The sequence below is a fragment of the Paramormyrops kingsleyae genome, chromosome 5 (genome assembly GCF_048594095.1).
Source record: "Paramormyrops kingsleyae isolate MSU_618 chromosome 5, PKINGS_0.4, whole genome shotgun sequence".
NCBI classification, from domain to species: domain Eukaryota; kingdom Metazoa; phylum Chordata; class Actinopteri; order Osteoglossiformes; family Mormyridae; genus Paramormyrops; species Paramormyrops kingsleyae.
Window position 1 is genome coordinate 19,033,292 of NC_132801.1, and position 27,956 is coordinate 19,061,247.

Consider the following 27,956-nt stretch of genomic DNA (forward strand, 5'->3'; position numbering starts at 1 on the left):
TAACCAAAAATGCTAAAATATATGGTGTCCAAAAACTTGTGACTGTATACATTTACTGACTACTGGCTGACCAAAAAAGCTTTTACTTCGCTGTGTTAGATTGTCTGGATAGTCGTTTGAATTGTATAAAGTGATATAACAAAATTGTGCGCTAGTTTTCACTTGTACAGCTTACACAACCTCCAGTTTATAAGCAAAGCACACAGTTATTTGCATGCTTGTCGGCAGTAGAACTGTCTTTGAAACAAATTAGCAACAATGGCTAAAATACTTGACCTCCCTTAGTTTTCCAAATGCAACCGAAATGGCATTTCTTTGAAAGAATGATTCCCTTTTAGTCAACACTAGCATTTATTCATTTAGAGCAACACATTGAGTAAACTATGATAAAATACACAAAAATCATGTAAGTTAAGGAAAACATTTAATGAGGACACACTAACCATGCACACGCTGGGAGGAATGCACAACAAACTAAACTGTAGTGTATAGTAGTACCACTGCACCAAGTTGGGTAGCATACGATGACACAGGAAACACTTGACTGTGAAAGCTAGGCTGATCATTCCATGTTACAGATCACTCCTAAAAAACAAACACAGATATTTGAATGTAGAATGGAAATGTAATGATTTAAGGAGTTGAAAACCCAACGTAGTGTAGAATGCCTCAATGTGCATAATTCATTAAATACAGCCCAACTTGTGCAAATCAGAAGTGCGACAGCACAATAACATCAAACAGACCTCTGTACAAATAATGCCTAATGTCATTCTTACAATAATAAACTGTCGTACCATTACTCACTTCACCGTGACAGGTCATAAGATGATTGTTTTCTGCTTTCCATACATTTTTTTTAAACTCATTCTTATGATTTTTTAAAACAGTTACTTGTAATGACAAATGTAAACTTCTCTTTAATAATCAATATACTGAATAATAAATATTTCCCCTTTTAACCCCCCAAAAATAAATAAAAAAAAAAATTGTGAATGGTACCATTACAGTTCATGATTGTGCAAAGGGATGGAGTGGTGTGGTATAAGTACCTGAGAAGAAAATATTTATTTTTCAGCTTCACAGAAAAAGGAATAAATATTAGTATTTTACATATATTTTTTGACAGTGAAATTAATGCTAAAATACATTTTTAAAATACCTGTCCACCAAAAAGATGACCTAACCCCCTTCCCACAGCTTCAACCTCAAAATCAGTGCAAAACAGTGGAAGTTGGGAAAAATCTGTCAGTCAGCTGATGCGCAAAATCAGTTTTACTATCAGCTTTCATAACATTCCATTTATATTAAAGTCCTATCCCACATTCCCTCTAGTGCAAAAAGTAAAATACCTGTTGCCAGCAACTGGCATTATATGCTATCAGTTCCAAACTCTCTGTCACATTTTCTAATTAAGGAAAACTGGTCTAAAATAAGATCAAAAAGAAAATCTGCTTTACTAAATTCTGCTTTGCTCACATTACCATAACAATCAGCAAACTCCTGTACTTTATTGTCAGTACCATACAATATTGCCTGATATTGTCAGTTAAGTGTTCCTTTCGACATACTGGAAAAAAGGGATCTCAGGTAAGAACTAAAGACAAAAACAGTCAAACGAGGATATGCATGACAGCGTCACCTACTGATCCGCACAAAAAATGATATTGGAATGTCATGCATTGTGCAAACACAAAAACAAAAACTAAACAAATCAGTAAACAGGAACAGCAACAGCAACATTAAAAAAAAAAATCAAACAACAAAAAAACACCACAAAGGAATAACAGAGTGGACTGAAGGTGGGAGTGACTATCCTGAAATGTAACAGGAATGTCTGAGGAGTGAATGAGAGCCAAACAAGGTGACTGACTGAAGTGCATTGTGGGACAATGGGGAGAGAAGGCTCAGGGGTAGCAGAGAACTGGAGTGATGTGGAGGGCGAGGAGGCCACGCCTCCTTTACGACCTGACGGCATTCCCGTTCATCACGTCTGGGATGCTGACAGGGGGGGTGCCACGTGGGGCCCCGCTGGCCGGGGTGGGGCCCCCGACCATGCTGGGCATGCTGATGCGTGGGGCTTCCGTCGAGTTCCCCCTCACAGTGATGTGCTCCCACCCCCCCTAAAAACAGGAAACACGGCAGCCGTTCAGCACCAGTGGCTCGTGACATTCCGACATTCCCCGCCAGTGTGCAGGGAGCTGCGGCCCTGGGTGACCTACCCCGATTCCATAGTCCCAGGACAGTCCCTTGGGCTCCATGGGCAGAACGCCCAGGCGGCGACAGACGGTGCCACAGCTCAGACTGTGGCTGCCTTGAACTTTATCTGCAATGATCCACACCTGGAATACAAGGGACGACACTGTCATCCTAACATCCCTCCCCCGCCAGGAACCATAACACAGCTGTTCTCCCCGGTTCTCCGATCAGAACGATAACGGCACAGTGAACTGACAGCTCAGCATAAGGCGTCCGTAAGACAAAATCATGAGTAATTCACATTTGTTGCTCGCGTAGAATGTACACTAAGCAGAGGTTATGTTTAATTATTAATTTGAATTTATTTCATAGGCTATTTAAAGAGTCAGATCTGTTTTACACTGAAATATGAGAAATTTCCTCTATTTCTACGGCAGCATATTATTTCCCAGCTGAACTGGGTATGATCAGACTCACAGACCTGGTCCAGGGGCCCAACAGAGACTTTGCGGACGTTGGTGGAGATGTGCTCCCAAGACGAACCCTGCGGGTAACTGGGAGTGAGACCCTGACGGAACCACAGGTTACCTGCAGGGAGACACAGATTAGAAGAAAAGTATGGTATTAAAGTCGGGCAATCAGGAGAGGGATGACAAAATCACACAATCCATTTATCATTCTCAAACTTCTGTGAACTTGTAGCAATAAAGAGCTTTTTGGAGATGCTGGATGAGCCAGTTTCATTATAACGGCATCATCTAAAGCCGTGTTTCCAAATCTAGTCCTCGGGGACCCAGAGACGGTCCATGTTTTTGCTCCCTCCCAGCTCCTGAGCAAAAAGTGGACTGTCGGGCTGGGAGCTGGGGGGGGAGCAAAAACGTGGACCGACTGTGGGTCCTTGAGGACCGGGTTGGGAAACGCTGATCTAAACATTTGGCGGGTGGTCTGCAAACACACCATTCTCATCCACTGCGTACACAGAGGTTCTCCCCACGGATACTTGTTTTAGCTTCTGCCGCGGTGGAGATGGGATGTGGTACCAGCAGTCACCTGCAAGTCACGAGACATTGTGCTCAAACCAAGGTGCCAGTCTCACTATGGATATATGGTTATAACACTTTGTTCAAAGACAAGGTAGGACATTTTCAATTGCATAAAACGCAGCTGATTGAAAAACCATGAATAAGACTACATGATCTGTCTATGTCCTCATTGTGCTTGAGTCGAGAACACTTCCCACTCTAAAATCTGCAGCAGTTCCAGAATTTCTTTTGCATTCATCAGAAAGGTACCTCAGATACATCATGTAAAAGTAATTTTATTTAAAGGAGTCAAGCAATCGATGTCTAATCTATGCATCATCAAATGACGATAACTAAACTGTCTAGGCAGGGCACCATGAAGACTTCATAAAAACTTTATTCTCCTCACTGGTATGACTGAGACAAACTCGCCTGCAGGGTTCTGAGGAGACACGGACCCCCTGTAGAACACGGAGCCGTCCCTGGCAATAGCCCACACCTGGTGAGCGCTCCCTATGCAGATGGACTTGAACGGCTGGTCTGTCCCCACGTGAAGCCAAGAGGTACCCTGCGAGTCAAAATAACGTGCGTGCATTTGAACACGGCAGTGGCCCTCAGATCTGGACACGCGTGGGAGTTGGACAGAGGATGTGAATGGCGGAAGAGGAGGTTCCTCACAGCGGGAGCCTGCACAGTGACATCCAGGCGACACAGGACGTCCCCTTTGCTGCTGATGGCCCATAGAGGCACATGCTCCATTCTGCTTGCGGCCATGCAGGGCAGGGTGGTGATTTCAGATAGCGGGATGGGAGGGACTTCCTTCCATGGGCCAGTCGTTGTGAGTTTGCATTTTCTGGGAAAGGAACCAATCAATAATGTCAGCAAATGGGCTAGAATCTTGCATGAGTATTTCTGAAGATACTAGCATTGTGAGGACATATAACCCCTTGAGATACCTGGCCCAACGTCTGCGCCTGACAAAGTCCTTGAGTGTCTTAGAGCCATGAAATGACCTAGATGACAAAGAAGTGCTGTATGAATATCCCGAAAAGAGTGAACACACCTTGTCATTCAAGTGGAGTAAAAGGGAGGGTCACAATGTAGTCAGATCAGAGGAGACTTACGTTGGGAAATCAGCAGCATATTGCCAGCCCTCCTTGTCTGTTCCTCCGGAGACGTTGTAGTCGACGGTCCAGTCATTCACCTGACGAAAGACATAGGTGACGAAGAGGAAGAGGGGCTATGGCAGAGCACAGCGGAGCATGATCACTGAACAGAGAGCAAAACAATGCCAAGATACACATCCACTGAATATAATCATTCCAACTGATGTTCTGGCTAATGTCGGAATGGCTGAATGGGAGTACCGACCCAGGCCCACTGTGGGGAGGGGAGCTTGGTGTTCTCCTTAGTGCACTCCTGCAGTCCAGAGGCATCGCTCCACATGTAGCGGTCTGTGGGCAGACCCCTGCGGGGGCAGGGAGAGTGGTTACGCGGGCCGGAGGCCACCGGGGCAGCGCCCTGCATGCCTTTCGCCCCGAGGCTGGCACCTGTTGGTGTATCCTGTGACTGGGTTCCAGCGCTGATTCTCGTAGATGTAGACGCTCTTTGTGTCCGTTTGTGTGTAGATGTTGTCTGTGCTGCTGGCCAGTCCTGCACACAACACACCTTTACTTGAGATCTTGTACCAAAATCTTACATGGATTGTTTCTTTTAAGCACATCAGGAAGCAAGCTCTACACACTACTGGCTACTTCAGACCATCTGACGTTAAAGCAGGGGAGGGGAACCTGAAGCATGGAGGGCCGGTGGAGGTGCAGGTTTTTGGGGTGGCCTCTCAATCAGCCATTAATATAAAGCAGTGGTTTTTCTCAGCTCCAGTCCCGGACACCCACTGTTATTGGCTGATTGAGAGGCCATCCCAAAAACCCGCACCCACACCGGGCCTCAAGCTGCCCACCCCTGCAATAAAGATTTGGAAGGAGAATTTACCCTGGAAGAAGCCGCCTCCGTAGCCCCCAGTGTAGACCCAGGCGGTGTGGTCATACCCAATGCCCCACACCACACCCAAACTGTTGCACTCTATGACACGCAGGTGCCCCCCGATCTGATGCCAGTACCTGAGGCACAGGACAGAACAATTCCCATGAACAGAACCCTAGGAATACCAGGTCATATGTTCACAATTAAGGACAAAATTTAAAGTAAATGAACAAAAGAACAGAACTGCTACAGAATGAGGCAGAGTACTGGAAGACAATTATGCTCATATACTTCCAAATCTCTAGAGATTTCTCCTCTTGACCAGAGAAGCTTCATTTTTAGTGAAGCAACGATTACAGAATGTAGCTGTTTAAAGCACCTATAGCAGTGGCAATAAATGAAAAACTGTACGAGGAAACACAGTATGCTGGGCGACTCCTGAAGTGCCGTACATCTGATCGCAAGGCATGGGGTAGGGCGAGGCCTCCAAGCTGGGTGTGGGCTCACTGACAAAGATGTCCCCCTTGCAGGTGACAGACCATATGGCCTGTTTGCAGGGGGGTCCCTGGATGCCCCTCGAGTCACAGCAGGACACACTCAGGAGAGCGAGCTGTGGAATGGGGACACAACTGAAGGCCAACGGTGATCCAGAATGAGTACACTATGGTAGCTATATGTCAGCTCCGACAACAGGCTCCACAAATTTGTTAAGCTACTTTTAGTTACTGGTCACTGATATCTAACTCATGCAGCCTGTTGGGTTTCCAGTTTTACCCAGTCATGCATCTCCTGCTCTGTGGCCACAGCCAAGCGGATGGGCCATCGCTGCTTGGTTCTCTCCGGGGTGTAGATGGCAAAGGTGTGCTTGGAATCGCTGAGCACCGGCACCAATATGGTGACCTCGTTTATGAAAGTGTGCAGGTACTGCGAAGAAGCAGAGAGACACTCAAAGACGGCATCATCTAGCGGCTTAAGGAGCGGTCACACTAGCGTGAAGAAATCGTGCGGCATCGGGCGAAAGCGGCGGGGTAAAAGATGCAAGGTTTTGTTTCAAGAGTGTTGCTTTAGTGATGCTAATAAGGAATAATGTTAATAAGGAAGTCACACATAGTTCGCCTTTAAGATGTATACAGTGGTACCTCAGAACTCGAATCAGGGTTCCCCCAGTTCTGTCAGAATAAATTTCCATGACTTTTCCAGTACCACAAGAAAATTTTCCAAAACCCACAAGTTTGCTTTGATTTGATGATTATGCAGTTTCAGATAGTAATTGTCCTGCCCCGATCGTCTGCTCCTTCTGTGTGCCACGCCCCCTCGTTAACCTCGTGTGGAATCCCCGTGTGATCAGTTGTTTCTGGTTGTTGACATTAGTCCTCTGTATTTAGTCCGCGTTTCAGGTTGTTTCCCCAGTCCGGTCATTGTAATATCACTGCGTGTTTTCTTGCCTGCCCTTTTTATTAAACCCTGTGTTCCCCGATTTCCTGACTGCCGCTCCTCTGTCTCAGCTCCGCGTCCCGCATACGGCACGACAGTAATACTACAATTTTCGGTACGATAATAGCCAATCTGCTTACCAAAAAAACACAGACGGTGGACAGCTTTCGCCAATGTGCAAATAGCGTTCAATTAAGAAAATTAATCCCAATATTAAAATTCTATGTATCTTATGATTGGTAGAGGCAAACGGAGTCAAAAACGGGAAACTGATCAATAAAATAAAAAAATGTGCAAAAAAATAAAAAATAAAACCATAAACACTAGAATAACGAGCAAAATAGCAGCGATCTCAAATACGCGAAATCTGCACGGAAACGGATGTTTACCAAGGTAGTTAACTATTGACTTCCACTCGTACATTTCTGTTTGCGGGTTGCAGAACAAAGCGGGGGAAAAAAATGAACAAGGCTAGTTTCCAAAACTTTTCCATAACTTTTCCTCTGTATCCAAGAATTCCAAAACTTACCCAGGGCCTGGAAAAATGATTCTAAAACTTTTCCAGGTTTTCCATGACCGCGGGTACCCTGTCGAATTTAATCCGTTCAGAACTCCGGCTCAAATCCTAAAAAGTTTGAGTTCTGATCGAATTTTCCCCATGAGAAATAATGGAAAACCAATTAATTGGTTCCGAACCCCAAAAAATTACACCTAAATATGTTATTTTTAGCATTTAAACACAAAGTGAACCAGATAAAACAAGCACATTTATCAAAACGGTAATTTGTAAAGCAAGAAAATAAATGTATCCAAACAATGTGTAAAGTTAAAGAAAACGATGTGTCCTGCCCCAATTGTCCACTCCTTCCATGTGCCACGCCCCCTCGTTAATCCCATGTGATCAGCTGTTTCTGGTTGTTGTCATTAATCCTCTGTATTTAGTTCACGTTTCAATTTGTTTCCCCAGTCCGGTCATTGTATTGTCCGTCTGCGTTTTGCCTGCCTTACCTGTAATTAAACCCCGTATTCCCTGATACCCTGACGTCTGCACCTTTGTCTCCATTCCGTCCCCACTCGGCATGACAATATTATTATAGTAAAATGTATTAATGGTTTATTATTAATATTAAAATAATTTATAAGAAATCTATTTTTATATGCATTTTATTATATAATAATAATTACTGTTACTGTCTATTATTGTCTAAATGTATTTTTACTGTCTAAATATATGTATTCGGCTAGTGTAAACATGCACGATGCTATCACAGCGCATGCAAGGCTTAGACTGAAGCGTTACCCTATGTTTCAGCTGAGAGACAAACCGCTTGACTCATTTCCCCGCGTGTACAAGTTATCTTAGGTCGGCGTTCACGGTTTGACTTCTGAGATTCAGATTGAGTTCTAGGTCATTTTTTTTCGAACTGGTTGGTTCGACTTTTAAGAAATTTGAGTTCTAATGAGTTCGAGAACTGAGGTTCCACTGTATTTTAAAACAACATATTTTGTACCTCGCTAGTCAGGATTGGTGAAATTAGTAACATAATGAAATAAATTCATATTGTAATTATTAGCCTTCTAGGCTGGTTAGCTAACTGTGAAGCATATTGACCACCAATGTCGTAAAATGCACTGTAATATGCTTTCTACCTTTGAGACCCGTTTCAATGCTCACAGCCAGTCATGCAGCTTTTCTCCTGTTTACAAATTTATATTACGGCAATCAACATTGTGTGCCACAGTCAGTGAAGATGAGGGGTCAGTCCCACCCACACCGTACCTGATTGGTTGAGCTCTGCTACCGGAAGTGAGGAATCTGATTTTTGCATTACGCAGCTATAATGGAAGGGAATGACATGCAAACGTTTTTTTGCGCTATGTGACCGCACCTTTAGGGATCATGACTAAGGGACTAACCTCCTTTTAGGACAATTACATAAGAAGATGAAATTAAAACCATAACAAGCATGGTTTTATGACTAAGACAAATAGCCCATCTGGCAGTAGGACAAAGAGCCAACCTTCTTCTCGTCATTAAAAGTGTAGTAGATGAAGATGATTCCCTCTTTGTTGCCATCAGTGCCGCAGAACTGCTCCAGTGCGAAGTGGACATCTACCCACTTGTAGGGCTTCCAGTCTCTCCACCACTGCATGGTGCCCTTCTTCACCCACACCGCCTACGTCACACACGCCGGGGGCAAACGCACTTAGTGACATGGCCGGCATACGTGTGGGTAGTTGACCCAGCAGCCCGTGCTAGGGGGGGTGGGTCGCTACCTGTTCCACCGCCTGCTCGTAATGCCTGAAGTTCTCCATCTCCCGCTTGGACCTCTCGCTGAGCTGCTCGAAGATCTGCTTGCGCCAGGCCGCTGTCTGCGCAGGGGACACGGACAAGGACATGGACTGTGCAGAGGAAACGCCTGAGGGACAGACAGACAGAAAGTCCTTTTGAGCTCTTGAGGAGGCACTGGTGACATGTGGTAAACCTGGTTTTGTATTCTGGGTCTTCATATTCCTAGAAGCAAATGACCAGTGAGAGCTCACTTCTGATATACCAGAGTGTGCTGATATAATGTGCAGTACAACGCTGCTTATAGCTGGGTTTTGAGAGCCCAGCACGATGCTGACCCGAGTTGAACCAGTTGAGCTGCGAGTGCGAGTCCACGACACAGCTGCCCCCGTTGACCCATGCCCAGATGGGATGATCGTCGGCCCCGTACGGCTCGTCCAGGTTGTATGTTGCCACGGAGGACAGGCTGCAGCTATCACCAGTGTCGGAGGCCGGGCAGCCCACGGCTAGGCGGCCCTGCGCCTCCTCCAGGTCAACGTTGCTCCAGGCGTGATCCGGCCTGCCCGACGGGCTGCGGGAGAGTACCACCGCAGGGGCCACCTTCACTTCCTGCTCCGTTTCGGCCTCCTCCTCTGGGATGGGGGCCACCACCGTGCCCTCATGCTTCTCTGGCTGGCCTTCTCGGTCGGACACCAGCTCGGAGATGAAGCTGTCGCTGGTCACCTTCGGAATGCGCCGCTTGGAAGCGTCAGCTTGCTCCTGGGGATCTGGATTCCCCCCCGAAGCCCCCTCTGGCTCCATGTCCATGTCACCGGGCACAGACCCCTGGGACTGCACTGTCACCTCATTACTGAAGAAGCAGCCAGCACTGCAAGTGACCGAGAGAAGGTGCCCATTCAGAAATGGTACAGTACCACCAACTGGATACTCGTGCATAGTGCAATTAAAAGGGAAATTCCACAGTAAGATGACAGTTATAGAATAAACTATACAATAAACCTTGGACTTTAGCAATTATCATGCTTTTTCTGGCAGGTGGATCCATAGGCAAGGGAAGACGTTACGAACTCAGGGTATTGAAAGTTGGAACAACCAATAGACTTTACTGAAATTTATTTTGTATCATCGGTAGCTATCAACAGCTAACAACAGCAGTCTTTTTGGAGAAATAATCAGTAAGTCACTTCTGAGCCATTGTGAACGTTAATTAAATATAACTCCATATTTTACTTTGACAGTGCAGACAAGAGGGGGCGCCGGAGTCCCCTCAGAACCCCTACATGCAGCGCTCTTTACCATGTAATTTCCCATCAACTGAACTTTTTTTTTTTTTGTTCCATGCTGTTAAAAGACTGATAGTAAACTGAGGGAAGTGGTGGGCGGGGGCCTCTCTGTGATGACACACCGTGATTCGGCTGATGGATTCAAAGTCCAAAGCAAGTGGGAGCTACGTTAATGACAGAAGGGGAAATTATTCTGGGAAAAGGGCCTGATTTCCTGTCCAAGGCGAGAACTCCTGCCCCTTATACGCCGAGAATGTTCGCGTTTTCACTGGCCAATGATGACATGAGAAATGGCCCATTGCTCTAAGTGTACGGAGGGTTCTCAGTTGAGAACGTGAGACTGGGACTAAATAACCAGTGTGGCAAATCGACTTGTGTCATTCTGTTATCGCAGTCATTTAAAAAAATATATACCTGAGCATATATTTGTACATGTATTTATTAATAGTTCTGTTGAGAACTGGTAATTTAAAACTGGGTACTGTTTAACACAGACACGGCACTGTGGCACCTGGCCAGGCTGCCGGCGCTGGACCTGGAGCTGGACCGGTCGCCGTCCCGGAGAGATGTCAGCGCCCTCCATGCCTTTCCGCTGAGCTCGCTGGAGGTGACGCCCTGCCGGAAGTACACGGCCCGATCCTCCGAGCTGATACCCCACACCTGGAGCACAGAGGAGCATTCAGGAAACGGCAGGGCTAAGCTGAGCAGGGGCCTTTATTTCACACATACAGGTAGTGAGTCATTGGGGCTGCTTTTAGTGGGGGGGCCTGGAGCCTATCCCAGGCAGCACAGGACACACGGCTGGGGTACCAGGCCACCACAGGGCACCATCACGCGTGATCACACAAAATTACACACTGTGAGCAACTCAGAGATGCCACAAACATGCTCGGCTGCATGTTTTGAACGGTAAGAGAAAACTGGAGTACCTGGATGAACTTGTACACGAGAGAAAGAACATTCAAACTCCACATAAATAGGATGGATGGGATTCAAACTCACAGCCCTGCAGGTGTGAAGCAAGAGTGCAAACTCAAGGCGCATATGACGTTAAAGAAGGCATGAAGGCTGTGTAGCGTGACGAGAGGACCTCCTAAGAAGGACAACTTAGGTGCTGATGGTACACGAGCACCTGGGCTGGAGAGTCCAGCGAAAGCCGGGGGAAGCAGGTGTTTTTGACTGGGAATCATTCTGCTGGTGGATCATTTGGTTCAGACACTTTGGGCACCTTTCCACTGCACCAGGTACCGTACTTTTCGCGTTTCAAGAAAGTACCAAAGGTAAGGTACTTCAAGGTGTTGGTATTGCACTGGCATAATAACTGGTACCAACACCAGTCAGCTAGATTGAGATCAGGCTTCATACATCATACTGCATGAACACTATGGTGCAGGAGGTTAAGGTTTCGCTAAAACATTTTTACTCTGTCACAAGAAAAAAATCTTAGCAAGCGCTGCAAATTTAATTACTCCTTTTCAAGATTATCAAGTAGTATATGTTTCAAAAATCAGTTTAACATTTACCTCCGCTGCTTTCGCATGAGTTCATTTTCTGAGACAATCATAATCAATATCAAAATACAATAATATAACATCACCGTATTTGGAAATTTTCTAATACCGTGCTGTCTAGCATATTATAGAAAATACTTTTAAAATTTCTTGTCAGGCCAGGATCTTATTGTATATGTTCTTCTGACCAGATCGCAATTTTTTATTTTTTTTGCTTCATTTATTGTTTTCCGAGTTTGTAACTTTTTTCAAGACGACTGTTTGTATTGTGTTTCAGCGGCAGGCTATTTGCATAACCAATTGAAAAAGAAAGCATTTCACGTCCCACCCCAAAAGTAAGTAACAAAAAAGTACCACAGCTGGTTTGGCACTTCAGGTACTGGATCCTTTGGTACTGGTACTCAACCAGAAGTCAATGGATCAATGCATTAGCATTCCCAATAAATACCCAGCACTGCCCAGCAGGCTCTGTGAGATCAAAGCTTGGGTTTCAGTGGAGGGGTAGGTGTGTGTGTGTGTGTGTGTGTGTGTGTGTGTGAGTGAGTGTGTGGGTGTGGGTGTGTGTGTGTGTGGGTGTGAGTGTGTGTGTGGGTGTGGGTGGGGACACTAGACAGGGGGTTCCATATCACTTGCCAAGCCTGCTTTTCAGAAATACACACCTGGTCATGTGAATCTGACAGACATACTAAGTGTGTGAAAGGTGTTATTTAAAAAAATAAAAAAAAAACCCAAATTAGTAGCAGAAAATAAGTGAGACACTGGGAGGGACATACTGATACTTAGGGGGGGGGTTATGCAAGGCCCAAAAAAAGAAAAACATGCAGCCATGTGACTAGTGCCTGCCTTATTTAGAACGGGGGTCTCCATAGAGTGAAACCATATTCAATTATTTTCTGCAAAATGCCTTCAGACAAATCCCAGTAATTTGCTGTAAAGTCTCTTTAGTCAATGATTTTGTACAAAAATTAAAATCTAAAGAAAAAACAATTTAGTATGCTGAACTCTTTCAGAAGAGACCCATTCTCCCTTACCTGGTCGTTGACACCAACATCTATCATCACCATTTCTCCCACCATGGAAATCCAGCCTGAACCACAGGGATTGTGAGAGTTTATGCCCCGTCGGAACCACACCTGATGTATAAAGGAGGTAAAAGAAAAAAAAAATACATTTAAAACCTCAACCAGCGTGATTAACATTACAAGGTTTACAGTATGTTTAGCGGTAATGCAAATAAGAGCAGTGCTTGTTGTTTTGTAAAACAAATATATAACAATGCCAATCATTTAAGGAAAGTAATTCTCATATTTTTATTATGGGGTGAATTTTGGATAAAACAAAGAGCTAGAGAGAGTGTGCATGGCGATGTATTTGCAAACAGACGAGAGTGACTCTGAATGCACGCTTGCCTTGCGATCCTTCGTGACTGCCCACACCACACTGACGCCCACAGCTACGTGGATGGCACCGAACTCAGGGCTGGGGGACTGCACTTCTGCCCAGGAGGTTCCTGCAGTTTCCAAGCGATGTGGCAGATGTTAACTCAGACACCCGACCCAAAAAAAGAACACGCCGCTGAACTCGTAACACTGTCACCATACAGTCAGCATGTAAATCAGTGCTGAAGAGCTGAACTGGGCTTACAGGTTCAGGCTGCCGGCCTAATTCCCAGCTGGGGCCTGCGGTCAAACCACGAAGCAACATATTTAACGTTTATTATTTAAGCCAAAAATAATACTCGTCTGGACGTGCAACCACTACAAGCCAACGGGGAAGAGTACCTACCATAGGACTAACATGAGCTTTGCGGGCAAAACACTAGAGAAAGAGTTTTGAAATAACTTTACATTTACATATTTGGAAGTGTTTGTCCAGTGTTTGCAATAATTTTTATATGTTTGGCAGTGTTTGTACAAAGTCACATACAAGAGAGGGCCGAATGGCCCCCTCTCGTTTGTAAATTTCTTATGTTCTTATGTTCTTAATACATAGCAAGCGTGCAGCTGTCAAGGAGACAACTGAGGTACAAGCACATTCAGCCTAAACTTCCAGTGACTGACCTGAAGAAAAGATAACTGGGGTAAATAAGAAACACTGGCTCAACCTTGCATTTGTATATATTTCCAATAAAAACATGGATTAATCCCCATAGCTGCTCATGGACATGCTAAGCATGGCAAAGAACCTCGCCTTACTGCCTGAGGTAAGGGGATAAGGGAGCTTTTTTGGGCAGCTGCGGAGCACACGGGTGCTAGGTGTCTGGAGCGACTGACCTTTGGGACAGTCCCTCCCGATGCCCTCCCGGACCAGGAGGTGACCCTCCCACATGACAGCCCACACCAGGTCCCCCGGGCCACAGCTGATCTGCACCACTTCCCCTGGGCACTGCACCTCCACCCAGGCTGAGCCCTCAGGGTTTTGGTGGTGAATGTCCTCCCTGAACCAGACCTGTTGCAGCCCACACACAAACACACACACAGAGGCACAGACGAGTAAACACAATAAGCGATATGGATTTTTAGTGGCCTCTAGTGGCAAAATGATGAAGCTACAAGGTAGTTGGTGAAAATCTGCGTACCTTGCCCTGCAGAGTGACTGCCCACAGCGAGATCAGACCCATGGGCTCCTCGGTGATCTCCCAACCCCCACAGCTGATGTCACTGAACGGGTCTGGGAGTGATCCGGGCAGTTCTGAGGAGACCTGCTCAGATATCAGACGGGCCCAAAAAAGTACAGTCAAACATAGTGATCCCATATACAGAGATCATATAACCATGAACAAGTGGTGAATTTAAGCAGAGCTACCTCTCGGGGCCTCACCTTGGCCCAGGTGTCCCGCGCCTTGTACCTCCTGAAGCGGATCCATCGCCGGCGACGGACACAGGAGTTCCACTTCTTGTCTTTGGTGTAGCTGGCTGGAAAATCGATGGCGTACGTCCAGCCCTGGTCACAAAAACAGCCGCTTAAAAAACAGCAGCCAGTAAATGTCACTAACCTGGCCTCCTGCCAGCTAAACTTAACGTGCGATTTACACGATTCGAATTAAAAATAAAAATTTTCTCATGGAGAATGATATAATGCTGGGCAATCACAGAGGATAGTAAAAATGTCCATAATTACATCTACGACTTCGCATACTTCTGTCATTTTCTGTTGTTATAGTTTAAAAATTTTATAGTGTAGGAATTGCATACGACCAGACTGGCCAACTGGAAACAAAACAAATGGAAGGAAAGAAGTATTTGAACACTTCTAGGAGGACCACAAGGGAAGCCTGGTATTGGACAGAGCCACCGTCAGCCCCCCCAAAGAGCGGACCTTAAAGCAGTAGCATATTCGCTTCTATCAGACTGGTGAGGCCTAACTTATTTCTTCCATTCCAGTAGGCCTCCTGACAAAGCTGTGCCTTCCCATCCCCCAAATGACAGACAGCAAACCAGACTGCAGCCTTAGCGTAGGGTAGAGATGGCGCTGATCCAAACTTAAAGGACAGGCTGTCCAGTAATTGACCGTGACGACTGGCACCGTGCAACCGCGGGCCTGCTCCACTTACCGCCTTCTCAGTGGCTTCCCCGCCGAAGTTCTCGTCCACGTACCAGTCCGCCTCCCACTCCCAGTTGTCCGAGGGCAGCCGGAAGCTGTCCAGTGGCTGGTGCTTCAGGCCCGTCACATCGCTCCACTGCCAGCGGTCACTGGGCAGCAGCCGGTCCGAGAAGCCGTCCATGGGGTTCCATCGCTGGAGAATACCAACAGGAGAAGGCACAGTGGTCCCCGGTCTAACTTAAGTGTCTCTATTTGTCTGGCATGTGTTTTAAGGACCAATCAGGGCACATGGAACACAGGCCAACCAGCATGCACCTCCAACCAGGACACTCTGCGCTGATCAGCTGACACACTTCAACTGATATAAGCTCCGTGCTTCGGAAAGAAGCAGTCAGTCTCTGGAAAATGCAACTCATAAATGCTTCCAGAGTCTGAGGAGAGCAAAACATCTCCAGACAACCACTTCCAACACCTACAACTTTCTTCAGTAAAAGAAATTCCTGACCACAAGAGAAGCAGGATAAACAGCAATTTACATAAATATGTTAAAACACAAAGAAATTTACTCTGGACACAAAACAGACTTACACAAAAGCTAAGCAAGCAGACACAACATGTATGTACTTGCTATTTCATAAGTCATATAGGTTTATAACAATGAAACTGAAAGTTCCACCATTTTACATTTCATACAGCACAATGGGAATGACATGGGGGTTAGGCTTAGAGGTGTGATTTTAACCACAGAGGATCCTACGACATGCCCACTTCTCCATAAGCCTGACACAGTGCAGACACAAAGTAGCGCGTCCAGCCAGAAGCACCTGGTTCTCATACGTCTCCTCCTGGTAGCGGATGGGCACGTCGCTGGCGTAGACATTCAGGTAGATCTGGTGGTCACAGGCAATGGCCCAGCAACACTGCTGTGTGGCGGTGATGCGCTTGATCTCCAACTGGGCCTCCTTGCACAGGTCCCACTGCTGGCTTGTGGGGGACAGGCTATACACCCTGCCGAACACGTCCACTGCCCACAGGAGGGAGCTAGGCATGGTGCACCCTGTCAGAGAGAAAGCAGGGGGCCGTCAGCCGAAAGCTCCAACAGGCATTGCTAAAAGAACCTTTTCCTAAAGGATCCGATGGCTGCATTCATGCCTTCATTCATCACTTATTACAAAAGGTGTAAACTGTTGGCTGCAAGGCAATTCGATTCAATTACAACTATTGAGAGAATGACTTTGAATATTGAAAAAAATTAAATATCGGCCGGCGATATACGCCAAGACTGACACATCGAACTGATGCCGATATCTTGATTATTAAGGAGTATCAACTGTAAGGCTAACAATAATTTTTACTTAGCTACTTAGCTGGATACCTCAGGGTCTTCAACAATGCTAAGGTAGTTTGCAATGCCTGCACGACAAAACGGAAGTATTTCTCAAAAGCATTGTTGTGCAATTATCTTAACCATTAGAGAGCCTTCTGCACTACAAAACTAGGGCGAGTTGCCCAAAAGCATCATAGTACAAATACCATAAGGTACTGCTTCCACTATGAGTATTAACTAACCTTCCCTTGTCATCATAGATTTCTGCTCCACATTTCCACTGGAGGAACCAATCACATTGTATATTTAATGCAATTAAAACACATGATTTGGAAAACGTAAATTGTATCCGATATTGGAGCTCTGCTGAAAAGCCAATTATGCGTTTATGTCACATGAATTTATCTAAAGTGGTTTGAGTGTATTTTGGAGTTGGAGTTTTGCTTTGACTGGTCAAAGAATAATGACCAGTATTACAAAGCAGGAGGAAAGATTAAATGAGATCACATAAAAGATACAATGCACACGACATTACATAACATGACCCTATTACTGCTATCGTCATTGAGATCACCAAGTTCTCCAATGCCTCATAAGCCAGGGGTTTCAACAGAAGAACTGCCATGACAGTGCCATCCCAGAGGGACCTTAACAGAAGTTTTACCTTAATGTCTGGTCCTGAAGGCCAACTCACCAACTGACCAACTTTAACATAGCAGTCTTTCTACATTTTCCTGCCTCGTTAGCAGCACAACTTTCTGTCACATTACATAGAATATGGAGAGTATTCTTTATCTCTGGAGGTAGAAAATTAGGCTCAGAAGTAGGGCTAGGCAATATAACATATATTTACACATAAAACTTTTATCGTCATATAAAATTTAAATGATAAGAGAATGAGAAAATTTTTTTTAATTGTCGATGCGGAACATTGCTTGATAGCACACATCAGCCTGTCACATCACAGCCACGAACGCAATTCCAATCAATCATATGATAGTCTTTAAAGAACGGACAACCTATAACCAACAAATGCACAGCAAGGTTTGTTAAGTTAGCAGAGCACACAGCATGAAAGACATATTGTGGATCAACGAGATGAGAAGACGTCAGCGGAGTAGTGTTACTTTTTTTCAACTCCGACATGCAACAGACTGGGGCTGTGTACTGTGACCTCTGCCAAAAAAATTTGCCAACTAAAACTGGAAATACTGCCAACTTATTTCACCACTTGATACTTTCAATCAGACGAAATACGTTAAAAAATGGGACACAGCATTTAATTTTTCATTACGGGACAGGTGACAAGACTACCAGCAATTTTAGGTGGGGCTAAAGAGAGCAAGAGGGATCTTACTGAAGTCTCACTGTCTCACTGCAGGTAGGAACAGTTCTGCAAATCACTGGAAGACCAACAGCTTCTTTTCTTCACAACCAAGTACCACAGATCTTAGTGCAAAACCACACTTATAATCAGCATTTAATATATCAAAATTGCATTACATTTCAAGGACAATTTAAAAGGACAGATAATTCATTGCATGCAAAGTGAAAATCTTTTCCTCTGAGGAAGAACAGCAGAAATTTTCAAATAGATAACCATGCTCTGTTCTGTAGAATAAAAACAGTCAATGTTGTTTGAACATGAAAAGCGCAGAAATGTAATGTAAGCAGAGCTAATAACCTTCCATAGAAACCGGTGCAGAAACTGGACAAAGTAAAGACTTCAAGGGCTTTAACTATCTTCCAGATAGATGTGCATGTACCTACAAGGAAGCTTCTGTTGTGTCTGTCTGGAGTGAACATACGAAATAAAATGAAGACTACTGCTCACACAGTGCTGCTGGAAACAGGCCTCACATCAGAAATCCTGCTCCAGCCAAGAGCACGTCTAACACAGGACTCGTATGTGATATAGCCATGTTTAAAGGACACTTTAAACAACAATAAATTGATAGCAATCCAATGACAAATTATACTTGTAAAATTATATCTGTAAGGAAGAGTTCAATGTTAAAGCTGAGAAGTGTAGTTGATTATTATCACACATATTATATATAATATACACACCTCTTTTGTGTCAACAGCATTTGTACATGCATTATGATTTGTTCACTTCATTCAGAAGCAGTGCCCATTACAGTACATACAGAACATAAACCTCAGAGGAAACAGCAACAAAAGAATAGTTTAGCCAAACAAAGGCAAATGGTTCTTTAACCAATTAGCTCTAACCTACTGTGGGCGAGGAGTAAAAGCCTAAAGCGGAGTTGAGGTTTTAGTGTTAATTTCGTTGACAAAAACGATGATGAAAATTTTTAATTGACAAAAAGAGATGATACTAAAATAAAAATTAATTTATAATGCCAAAAACAATTGATGAAATGTTTTTTCTTATAATATTAATGAAGATGCATCATGTGCAAGTATTTAGAGACTACATTTTGGTTTTACTTGTATTTTATTCATATAAAGCTATTTTACAACTTGTGCAATATTTTTGGGCAGCATCACTACTACACTGGATTAGTTATTGGTAAATGGCACAAACTCGACATCTCCTCTCATTTACATCTATGTTAAGTATAAAATCAGGCAGAGGAGTAAATACTGTACCTTTAAGTCTTCTTTCTGCTTAAGAGAATAAACTGCCTGCACCCTGGTTAAAACTTTATCTAGTTTACATCTCATACATACTGTAGCTACATGTGGATGTTATATCATAGACAACACAAAAATGTCCATGTTGAGAAATAATTAGCAGCAGCATCACCAGTCATACCGTGTTATGGTAAACCAAGGTGTAACAGACACAGGAGAGGTGAAGCCTGGCGATAAAGAGACACATAACCAAACCCCTTCTAAGAAGACTATAAAAACTTATGTCACACAATACTTCAGTGCTCCAAAGTTCATGGTTGCACAAAGTTTTAACTGCATGTGACACATGGAGAGTGTGATGCCTTTTGTCAGTATTAAGCAGTTTTGCTATTAAGCAGTTTTACACACATGATTATGAAATCTATTCATCTTCTCCTGCTATAGCATTAATTCCCATGCATCAGCACAATCACTCATCTGCTGTTAGGAGGCTTAGAGAATCCTATAGACTTATGTTTTATTTGCAATGACCTGTTTCGTTAATTTAATCTGGGACACCAGTTCCACTATCCAATCACTGCCCTTGCTGGTCTTTTTTTTTTTTTTTTTTTTACTGGCCCCCCCATGAGTACCAATTAACACCAATGAGAAAAAACAACGGACACATTATCAGTGTCCAAATTAAGCTTTTTCTATTAGCAGTAACCCGCTACACAAACGTAGGTGGAGAAGCTAAAAGCATTAAGGGCATCAGTGAGAAAGCAGACATGACATACAAACAACCATAAACTACGGTATGATGGTATTATTAGCAATCCATGATATTAAACAATATTAGATAAGTAACCCAGTGTCGACACTGACAGTGACTAACTGGCGATTATCGCCTTTGTCAGGAAAATAGGCTTAAAAAATGCTTATTATAGCCAGTGTTTCACAAATATTGCCCATTGCAGTAATAGTGTTTTAACCATTCAAGCTGGGAAGTTTAATGTTGTATTTTTGACAATATTTATTAGTAGCTGCACGGTGTCCATTTGAAGTACAAAGGGTAGAATACATTGTTGTAGTACTTTAGTCTGGACTTGGATTCAAATACGGTCTTGAGTCTACATATGAATGGACTTGGTCTTGTCATGCACTCGGTATGTCTGCAGCCTGGATGCAGCTGTAGCACCCTCTCCAAATTCTTATATTAAGTTACATTTTTTTTTAACGTTGTGCATGCACCCATTCATCCCTTTCATCATGTCTACCAAGTCAATTATCCGGTTTCTGTACATTAACCATAAAATGTTTCTGTGCAAGACATCCAGTATAAAGAAGCACACCTAGGAATGCAAATAGTGCAAAGCATCGATAACTGTGAGGTGGCTGGCATTACTTCCAATTTCTACTGCCCCCTTGATAAATTTCATAGATAAAATTTCCAAAAATGTATTACCTTCATTAGCCTAGGTCAGTTATTGAATGGACTCTTAACACACTAAATCATCAAGAAAACTGTGACAGAGAATTATTGTGTATGTGCAACATTTACATCTTTGGGTGCTTTTCCACTGCACCAGGTACCGTACTTTTGGTGCTTCAAAAAATTACCAAAAGTACGGTACTTCAAAGTGTTGGTTTTCTATTGGTATAAGAACCGGTACCGGTGCTGAATGACATCACAACGCAAGGCGGGGTGTTTTGCACTAAATTCGAAAAATGGCTGTAGTAAGACTGGACAATGTGCGATATTAATGCCAACATCACATTATTATGACATGCAATTCTTCCATGGCTAATAAGCTAAATTAAGATCAGGCTTTTTCTTACTTTCAATACTGTATATGGACATTATAGCGCAGTGAGTTTAAGTTTTGCTAAAACATTTTTACTCTATCATAGAAAAAAAAGCTAGCTTTGCCATTTCAATTATTATTCCTTTTATAGATTATCTAATAAATATTTAAAAATCAGTGTAAAGTTTACCTCCGTGGCTTTTGCATGAGCGCTGCATGCGTTCTCCGAGACTATGATTTTCATCCTTGCTGTTTAAAAGCACTCCTAGAAGGGTTTGTGAGAAATGTATGAACTTTTATGCTTTATAAAAACCCCAATATTTATTATAACAAAATCACATTGCTAGGACAGCATGCTAAATGATATAAACGCTATATGTGTGCTGTGCGAGTATATTAAACAAAATACTTAAAAAATTTCTTGTCATGAAATTCTGATCTTTTTGTTGTACCTGTTCTTTCAACCATATCAAAATTAATTATTATTATTATTATTTTTTTTTTTTTACTTTGTTTATCGTTGTCTTCGGAGGTAACTGTTTTGAATTGTGTTTCAGTGGCAGGCTATTTGCACAACCAATTGACAAAAAAAGCATTTTAAGTCCCACCTCTAAGTATCGAAGTAACAAAGAAGTGCCCCAGCTGGTTTGGTTCCGGTACCCAACCGGAGGTCAGTGGAAAAGGGACAGTACATTTAAGTACCGTACTTGGTGGAAAAGCGCCCTTTGATCTGACTTTTCTCTTTTCAAACAACTGTACAAAAAGTCTGTTCAACAACTGACTATGTTCAACACTATGTCCCTGGTCTTCTGCTAATGAACCTAATGATGGTGTGATTGATAGTAGTGGAATCAAACCAGTAATTTTTCAGACACTTGAATCTGAAAAAAAAATCAATGATGTTATATTTGCTGATGGTAGCAGCTAGCTAGACAGTTGTAATAAGAATGATGTGACCCCATCATAAAGGGATCCTATTGTGCACATTTAAGGCATAAAATGCTAATAGTTCTTGTATTTCTGAAAAGCAACATGTCATTGTTGTAGTGTGAGGAGTGCCAATCATAACACATATCACATACAGTGTTACATAGGTGTGTGTGCACTTTATGTTTAGCTACATTATGTTATGAATAATAAAAGTCTTAAATAAAAATGTCTTTTAAAGAAACTGTATTGTTTTTTGCATATTCTTTGGTTCCAGAATCAATTCTGAACTTGAATTTGTGTTTTTCAGCTACCCAGCTCCAGTAATGGACTCTATTTCATCCCAGATTTGCTCTCCTGCTGGACTCAGTCTTGACTTGGACTAGATTTGTTGCTGGATTTGTTAAACATACAGCCGCGAGTCGGACTCGACTAAGGTGGACTTGAACACAACACTGGTAGAATAATATAGCAGAGTGAGGAAAAGTGCTTTTCCTTACTGTCAGGACCCCTTCCCATTCCCCCCCTCTGTGGGTGGCCCTGCCCAGTAGTAGCTCATGTCCTGTTTTCTATAATGTAAATATTTTAATTACTGGGCAAGCAATCCATATTTTAATGTTAAAATTGATTCTCAAAATAAAAACAAACATTAAGATCAAAATAATTGATATTTCAGTATCAATGCACACATCCCTAATGTATACTTCTTCAAGCACGACTACCAAGGGGGTATTCCAGAAAGTATGTTTGGGTTTAAACCTCAACTCAGACTTTATATTCGAAATTCAGTTTTCCAGCTGAAATTTATTTCTACAAAAGCAAATAACATCCCTTAGTTCCCCAAATATCTTTATGGGTGAATTTTAATTGACAGTTCAATGTTCACATGTGCACTTCTCATTCAATAGCTGTTATTCACTTACAGTCACTGGTGGTGAGTGCACACAGTGCAAATATGTACAACAATACATAGTCTTAAAGGTAAATTATATGCTTTGTCCCCTATGGTCTCAAGCTTAAGGGCACGCTTTACTGGAGATGTCCGGCATTTAATTTCACAGTTATTAGTCCATTAATTCTACCCTTTGTACTTTGAAGGGTAGTGCAATTATTAATCGTAACACAAAAGCATTGTGAGAACTTGCAAAAGGACTCAATTTTTTTCCTCATTAATTTTTTTCTGTTTTTGTGGGGAAAGGGGGTTGGATGACTCAATATCATTTACCTCCCTACTGCTATTCATCAGTCAATCTTGGTCTCAGATTTCAAAATCAAGCTAAAATCCTTTTTTGTTTGCTCGAGAGTATAGCCTTCCATATCTGTAATATGTTTTCCCATTTTCTTATATGTTTATTTTAGGTAAGTGTCTTTGAGATTTTGAAAAATGCTATACAAATAAAATGTACTCTTACTATTTATCCTAATATTTTTAAATTAAAATATCATATATTATTTCTTCAGATATTGCCCAGCCCTAGTGTCAAGTACTCAGTCTAACTGGGCTTTTCCACTGTCACCAAGAACCAAGCCGTACCCGAGCTGTATCCAAGCTGACATGGCCCGGCTTACTAGCAAGGCCCAAAGCTTGACCAAACCGAAATAGTTGCATCACCACCATCCGACTGGTCATAACACAGGGAGATTTGTGTGTTTTGCGTCAATATGCACAAATTATCTGAAAGAAAAAAGGGCATTCTATTAATCATTCATTATAAGTCATACCGCACTTTGTGATGTATTTATGCATTCCCAATAACTTAATAATAATTTCCTGCCAACTACTTTAAAAAGTGCTATAGAACAGCTGCATGGAATGGATTCGTAATACAAATTTACGTAAATGAATGCTAATTCTGCTAAAGTTTGATGCCAACGTAAGACAGTAATTCTCACTGACCTGCTAGCAGAGATTAGCACTCAGTAAATCATGACGTACACCATGTGAACAGTAAATAAGCGACTCTTCGGTTTTACGTCACTGTCGCTCTCCAAACCCGCGAACGCCTTTCACAAGCCGACCATTCTGCGGGTGAAACTGAAGCAAGCTGGGACCGTAACCATCTTCGCGGTACGCCTCGGGTACGGGTCGGTTCCTGACTGCCAGTGGAAAATTGCCATATAAGCCTACAGTTCAAATTTGGCAATGAAAAGTACCTTTTGTACCAGTGTGTGGCTCTGCGGGTAGGGACTCTGTATGCGTAATCAGAAGGTCGCCAGTTCAAATCCTGTGGTCACTGTTGAGCACTGGAGCAAGACCTTTAACCCAAATTGCTCGAGGGAGTGGCTGACCCTGCCTTCTCAATTGAATGTCACTTTGTTTAAAAGCAACTACTAAATAAATAAATGTAAATGTCAAGGAACAACTGGACCAGGAGACAAAAGTCAAAGCATGGGCAACTAGCACACAGAGAGCGAAATTTGTGCAAATGAAAGCCGAAATGTTGGGAATTAACTAGACAATCTGAAATTTGCCATGCATATGGTAAATGAAAAACTATGAGAGGACACAGTTTCTAAGCAAAAATTTCATATGTACATAAATGTGTTGCTATTCAAACATTGTAATGATGAGAAAAGATTCTTAGATGCATCTTTATATTCATAATATTCCGTTTAAATCAAAAGACAGAAAATATTTATTTGTGTTTCTCCATTGGAAACATTTTAAATGTCTGACCAGCACTACATTAGAGTCGAATAACACTCACTAAACACACAAAACTAGTAAAATGAGTATTTATGACTACCTCTAATTAATTGTGTTTTTTTTTTTTTCTAAAATGTTATTATTATAGCTCTCATGGTAGTTCTGCTGTCCCTGAAATTGCTCTCATATTTCCCTGCTCTAGTTACACAAGCTCATTTCTGCATCATCACACTGTGCATCCTGCTGGCCTCGATCCTACTGCTGGCACTATGTAATGAATCCCACAATCAAAGGAGGTGATAAAGTGCAACTTGACCGAGAAAAAGTGCAGCAAATCGGAGAAACTGTACATTCCCTTTTTCCTGTTAAAAGGACAAACACTATTTGTTGCCTTTTCATCTAAATGAATTTTGAAAACAAATATGCATAATACACATGCTTTTCACACTGGAAAGCAAAATCAAGATGGTACTGGAGCATGAACATCTGTCCAGAAACAGATTTGTGAACACATCTGTCCTCATACATATTACATGTGTGTGTAGATGGAAAAATGTAATATGACCATACTGCTGTCATTAACACATCAGCTGGAATGATAGGCAAGAAAAAAATCTTGCAGGAATGTATGAGACATACTAACTACAATACTCCTCTACTACTGAAATAATCATAAGCTGATCATTGCTGCATTGATGCGCTGTGTTCAAAGCACTTAGGCTGAATGTAGCTTTTACCTTACATTTACCTTCTTCCTGATGGAACCTGACCCCTCCCCCCCCAAAAAAAATGCATCTAATGAGGTTCAGAGTATGTGGCAGGAAAGCTAGTCAAAAGTGCTCTTCCATGACTCATGGGACATTGTTATGCTTCACATCTATGATTGATTGTGTACTGCTGGTACTTCTGGATCAAGAATGAGTCCATAGCAACCTTCTTAGCAGTTCAACTGTGCGGAGGCAAATTATTGCAACTATGTCAGCAACACATCATCTGCAACCAAACACAGCCAAAACCACCTTAGGCATGAGGCAAAGTCTTGTGAAAATCACCTTCACTGAATGTTAGTAAGAAGGCAGTTACAGAATAAATTTGTCACCTAGTATCCCAGTCAGTCAATCACCACATTGCAAGATCATCATCACAGCAAATTACTTGAAGATAACATTATCAACTGGGATCAAAACTGACAAGAACCTCACCTTCTCCCAATATGGATCTGCAGTCCCTTATACTTACACTACACAATATCTGTCAAAGTTGCTCATACTGCACAGAGCTGCAGCTGCTGGTCCAGGCTATGGACATCTCCTCTCCTGACAACCTGTGTCAAACCAAATCTCCCAATTTAATCTAAATATTGCTGCATGACAAGCATGGTCTCCACATACATGTATCCTCTCCTGACATCCCGTCATTGCCTGCCATCTGCAGTTTGAAGCTCAAGACTGTGGTACCAGCACACAGAACTGCTTGGGCAGCACCACCAATATCTACAATATTTCAATCCAATAACCCGTCAAGGCTGGTAATGTTTTCAAACTTGGCCTCAAGTAGCTTCCCTTGAGCTTCAAGATTCAAAATACATCCCTTCTGAATGTAATTAGCCTTCAACTGCCAACCATATGCTAACAGAATTTAAGAGGCTGCTCTGTTTTTCTTGATGAACCATGCATGCAACAGCATTATTGTGGAGTGATTTCCTTATGTACCGTTTAACTCCATTTAATGTTTATTTGCTATTTCTCTCAATATATTTGAACAGACCTGTAAACTGCTTCAGAAAAAAACTGCAAAATAAAACGTAGCAGCTCCTAGTCATCTCACATAGTCACAGTTACAATTTCTGGTCATTAACACACATTGGTATTGTTTCCATCAGATGGCTCAGCTGGTGGAAGATATCAGCTTGCCATTATGCAGCATTTTGTCCCCTTGATGGATCATATATTCCTTACTGGAATCGTTCCATTACCGTTGCGACTGCCATCATACAAAGCAGATCATAACTTCTCCCTGTCCTGATAACCCTTAATATCGGCGATGTGCTGCCCCTTTACCAAGGACACCAAATGCTGTATACACATAAAAGCTCTTGCAACGGGACTTTATGCACGACTAAGCTCAAAACCAAAGGCATGGTTTTCAAGGAACCTTCAGAAGAAGCACCTGCAATAACATAGATTACGGAATGCTGGTGGGAAATGACCCATATCCATAGGGCAGAATACTATTGAGTATCTTCATCAGACAATCTGCCTCATTCCCTATGTTGTCCAGACTGCCAGTTGGGGGGAAAAGCAATCAGAAATTGAGAAACTGACTGCCTTTCTCTTCAAGGGGAGGACTGATGAGTGAAGGGATGTAGTTAAGTAGAGGTACAAACAATACATCCCCGAATCACCATCTTCTCTGCTCAAAGTCTTGAAACCAATGAGGACATGATAGGATTACAGTCATTGAATGTTATAGGTCACTGGAATGTCTCATTATATGCAGACTACCTGGAGTTTTAGCTGCACAACCACATTGGGTTGTTCCATATGTATACAGACTGCTTGAAACACACACACACATACATATGTGTATACTGTATATGGCAGGTATCAAATGATGCCCAGTTAAGCATTAACAGGTTAGGACATACAAATAATGCATTTTCAGAGGATATACACGAACAGCTAAGAGGATTTAAAATGCTAGATAGGTTAAGGTAAAATATACACGCATTGACCGCAAAATAAATGAAGGCACAGAAAAACACACAACTGCAGTAACTTCTTTTACATCAGGTAAGTTCTGACACTTCCAAAACCCATCGGTGTCATCGCTTAAATTAGAAACAACATGGCTTCAGGTCAAAACAGTGTTTTCCCTACATTTTATCAGTAGCTAAAATTAAATCCCTGGCTAACAGGCTATTTACCTTACAGTCCTTCGACGTGTGGTCTGCATTAGCTAATAATTTAAATGCATTTTCTGGTGGCAAAATTTTAAAGGAACATAAATTAGAAACGCATAATTCTAGGGAAATATCTGCTTCATTCTACATAAAGCGGGCATATACAAACGTAAATTAAAATATAGCTAGCTAGCTGACCGGCTAAATTGTAATAGCTGGACTCGAAAATCGATTTTTGTCGTCGTTCCCCTTCCAAATTGTCTTATTAACGTCGGTTAAAATGGAAGGACGATACCAGCAGCGCGCAACATACCTTCCTTTGTCCTTCATACAAAAGTACGGGTGATTAAAATGAGAATTTCGCAGTAGTCCTTTCGCCCTGTCTTCAGCACTACTGTAGAACCACATTCAATATTTACGCCGAGTGCAGGGTTACCAGAAAGTGTCTAAGACTTAAAACAGACGCGTCACGAACAACCCAACAGTGGCACCTTAATGTCACA

At 42.6% G+C, this 27,956-nt stretch overlaps 1 protein-coding gene across 2 annotated transcripts; it reads right to left on the bottom strand.

The window, feature by feature from the left end:
* Positions 1–407: 407 nt before the first annotated feature.
* tecpr1a (tectonin beta-propeller repeat containing 1a) lies at positions 408–27,955 on the bottom strand. Of its 2 annotated transcripts, none has more exons than XM_072712335.1 (25): positions 27,767–27,955; positions 16,090–16,322; positions 15,276–15,458; positions 14,528–14,665; positions 14,301–14,423; positions 13,996–14,170; positions 13,132–13,232; positions 12,754–12,855; positions 10,723–10,871; positions 9,267–9,796; positions 8,916–9,058; positions 8,660–8,815; positions 5,979–6,128; positions 5,657–5,814; positions 5,214–5,341; positions 4,772–4,874; positions 4,593–4,689; positions 4,346–4,425; positions 4,178–4,234; positions 3,900–4,074; positions 3,660–3,789; positions 3,157–3,255; positions 2,681–2,787; positions 2,223–2,342; positions 408–2,123 (listed from the first exon to the last, which is right to left on the bottom strand). In XM_072712335.1, exons 2-25 carry the CDS (start codon positions 16,312–16,314, stop codon positions 1,962–1,964), a joined length of 3,591 nt encoding a protein of 1,196 aa, XP_072568436.1. In that variant the 5' UTR covers positions 16,315–16,322; positions 27,767–27,955; the 3' UTR covers positions 408–1,961. The 2 variants fall into 2 exon arrangements, with proteins under 2 accessions (XP_072568436.1, XP_072568437.1); XM_072712336.1 differs by having other exon boundaries at positions 14,543–14,665; positions 27,767–27,954.
* Between the last annotated feature and the right edge of the window lies 1 nt (position 27,956).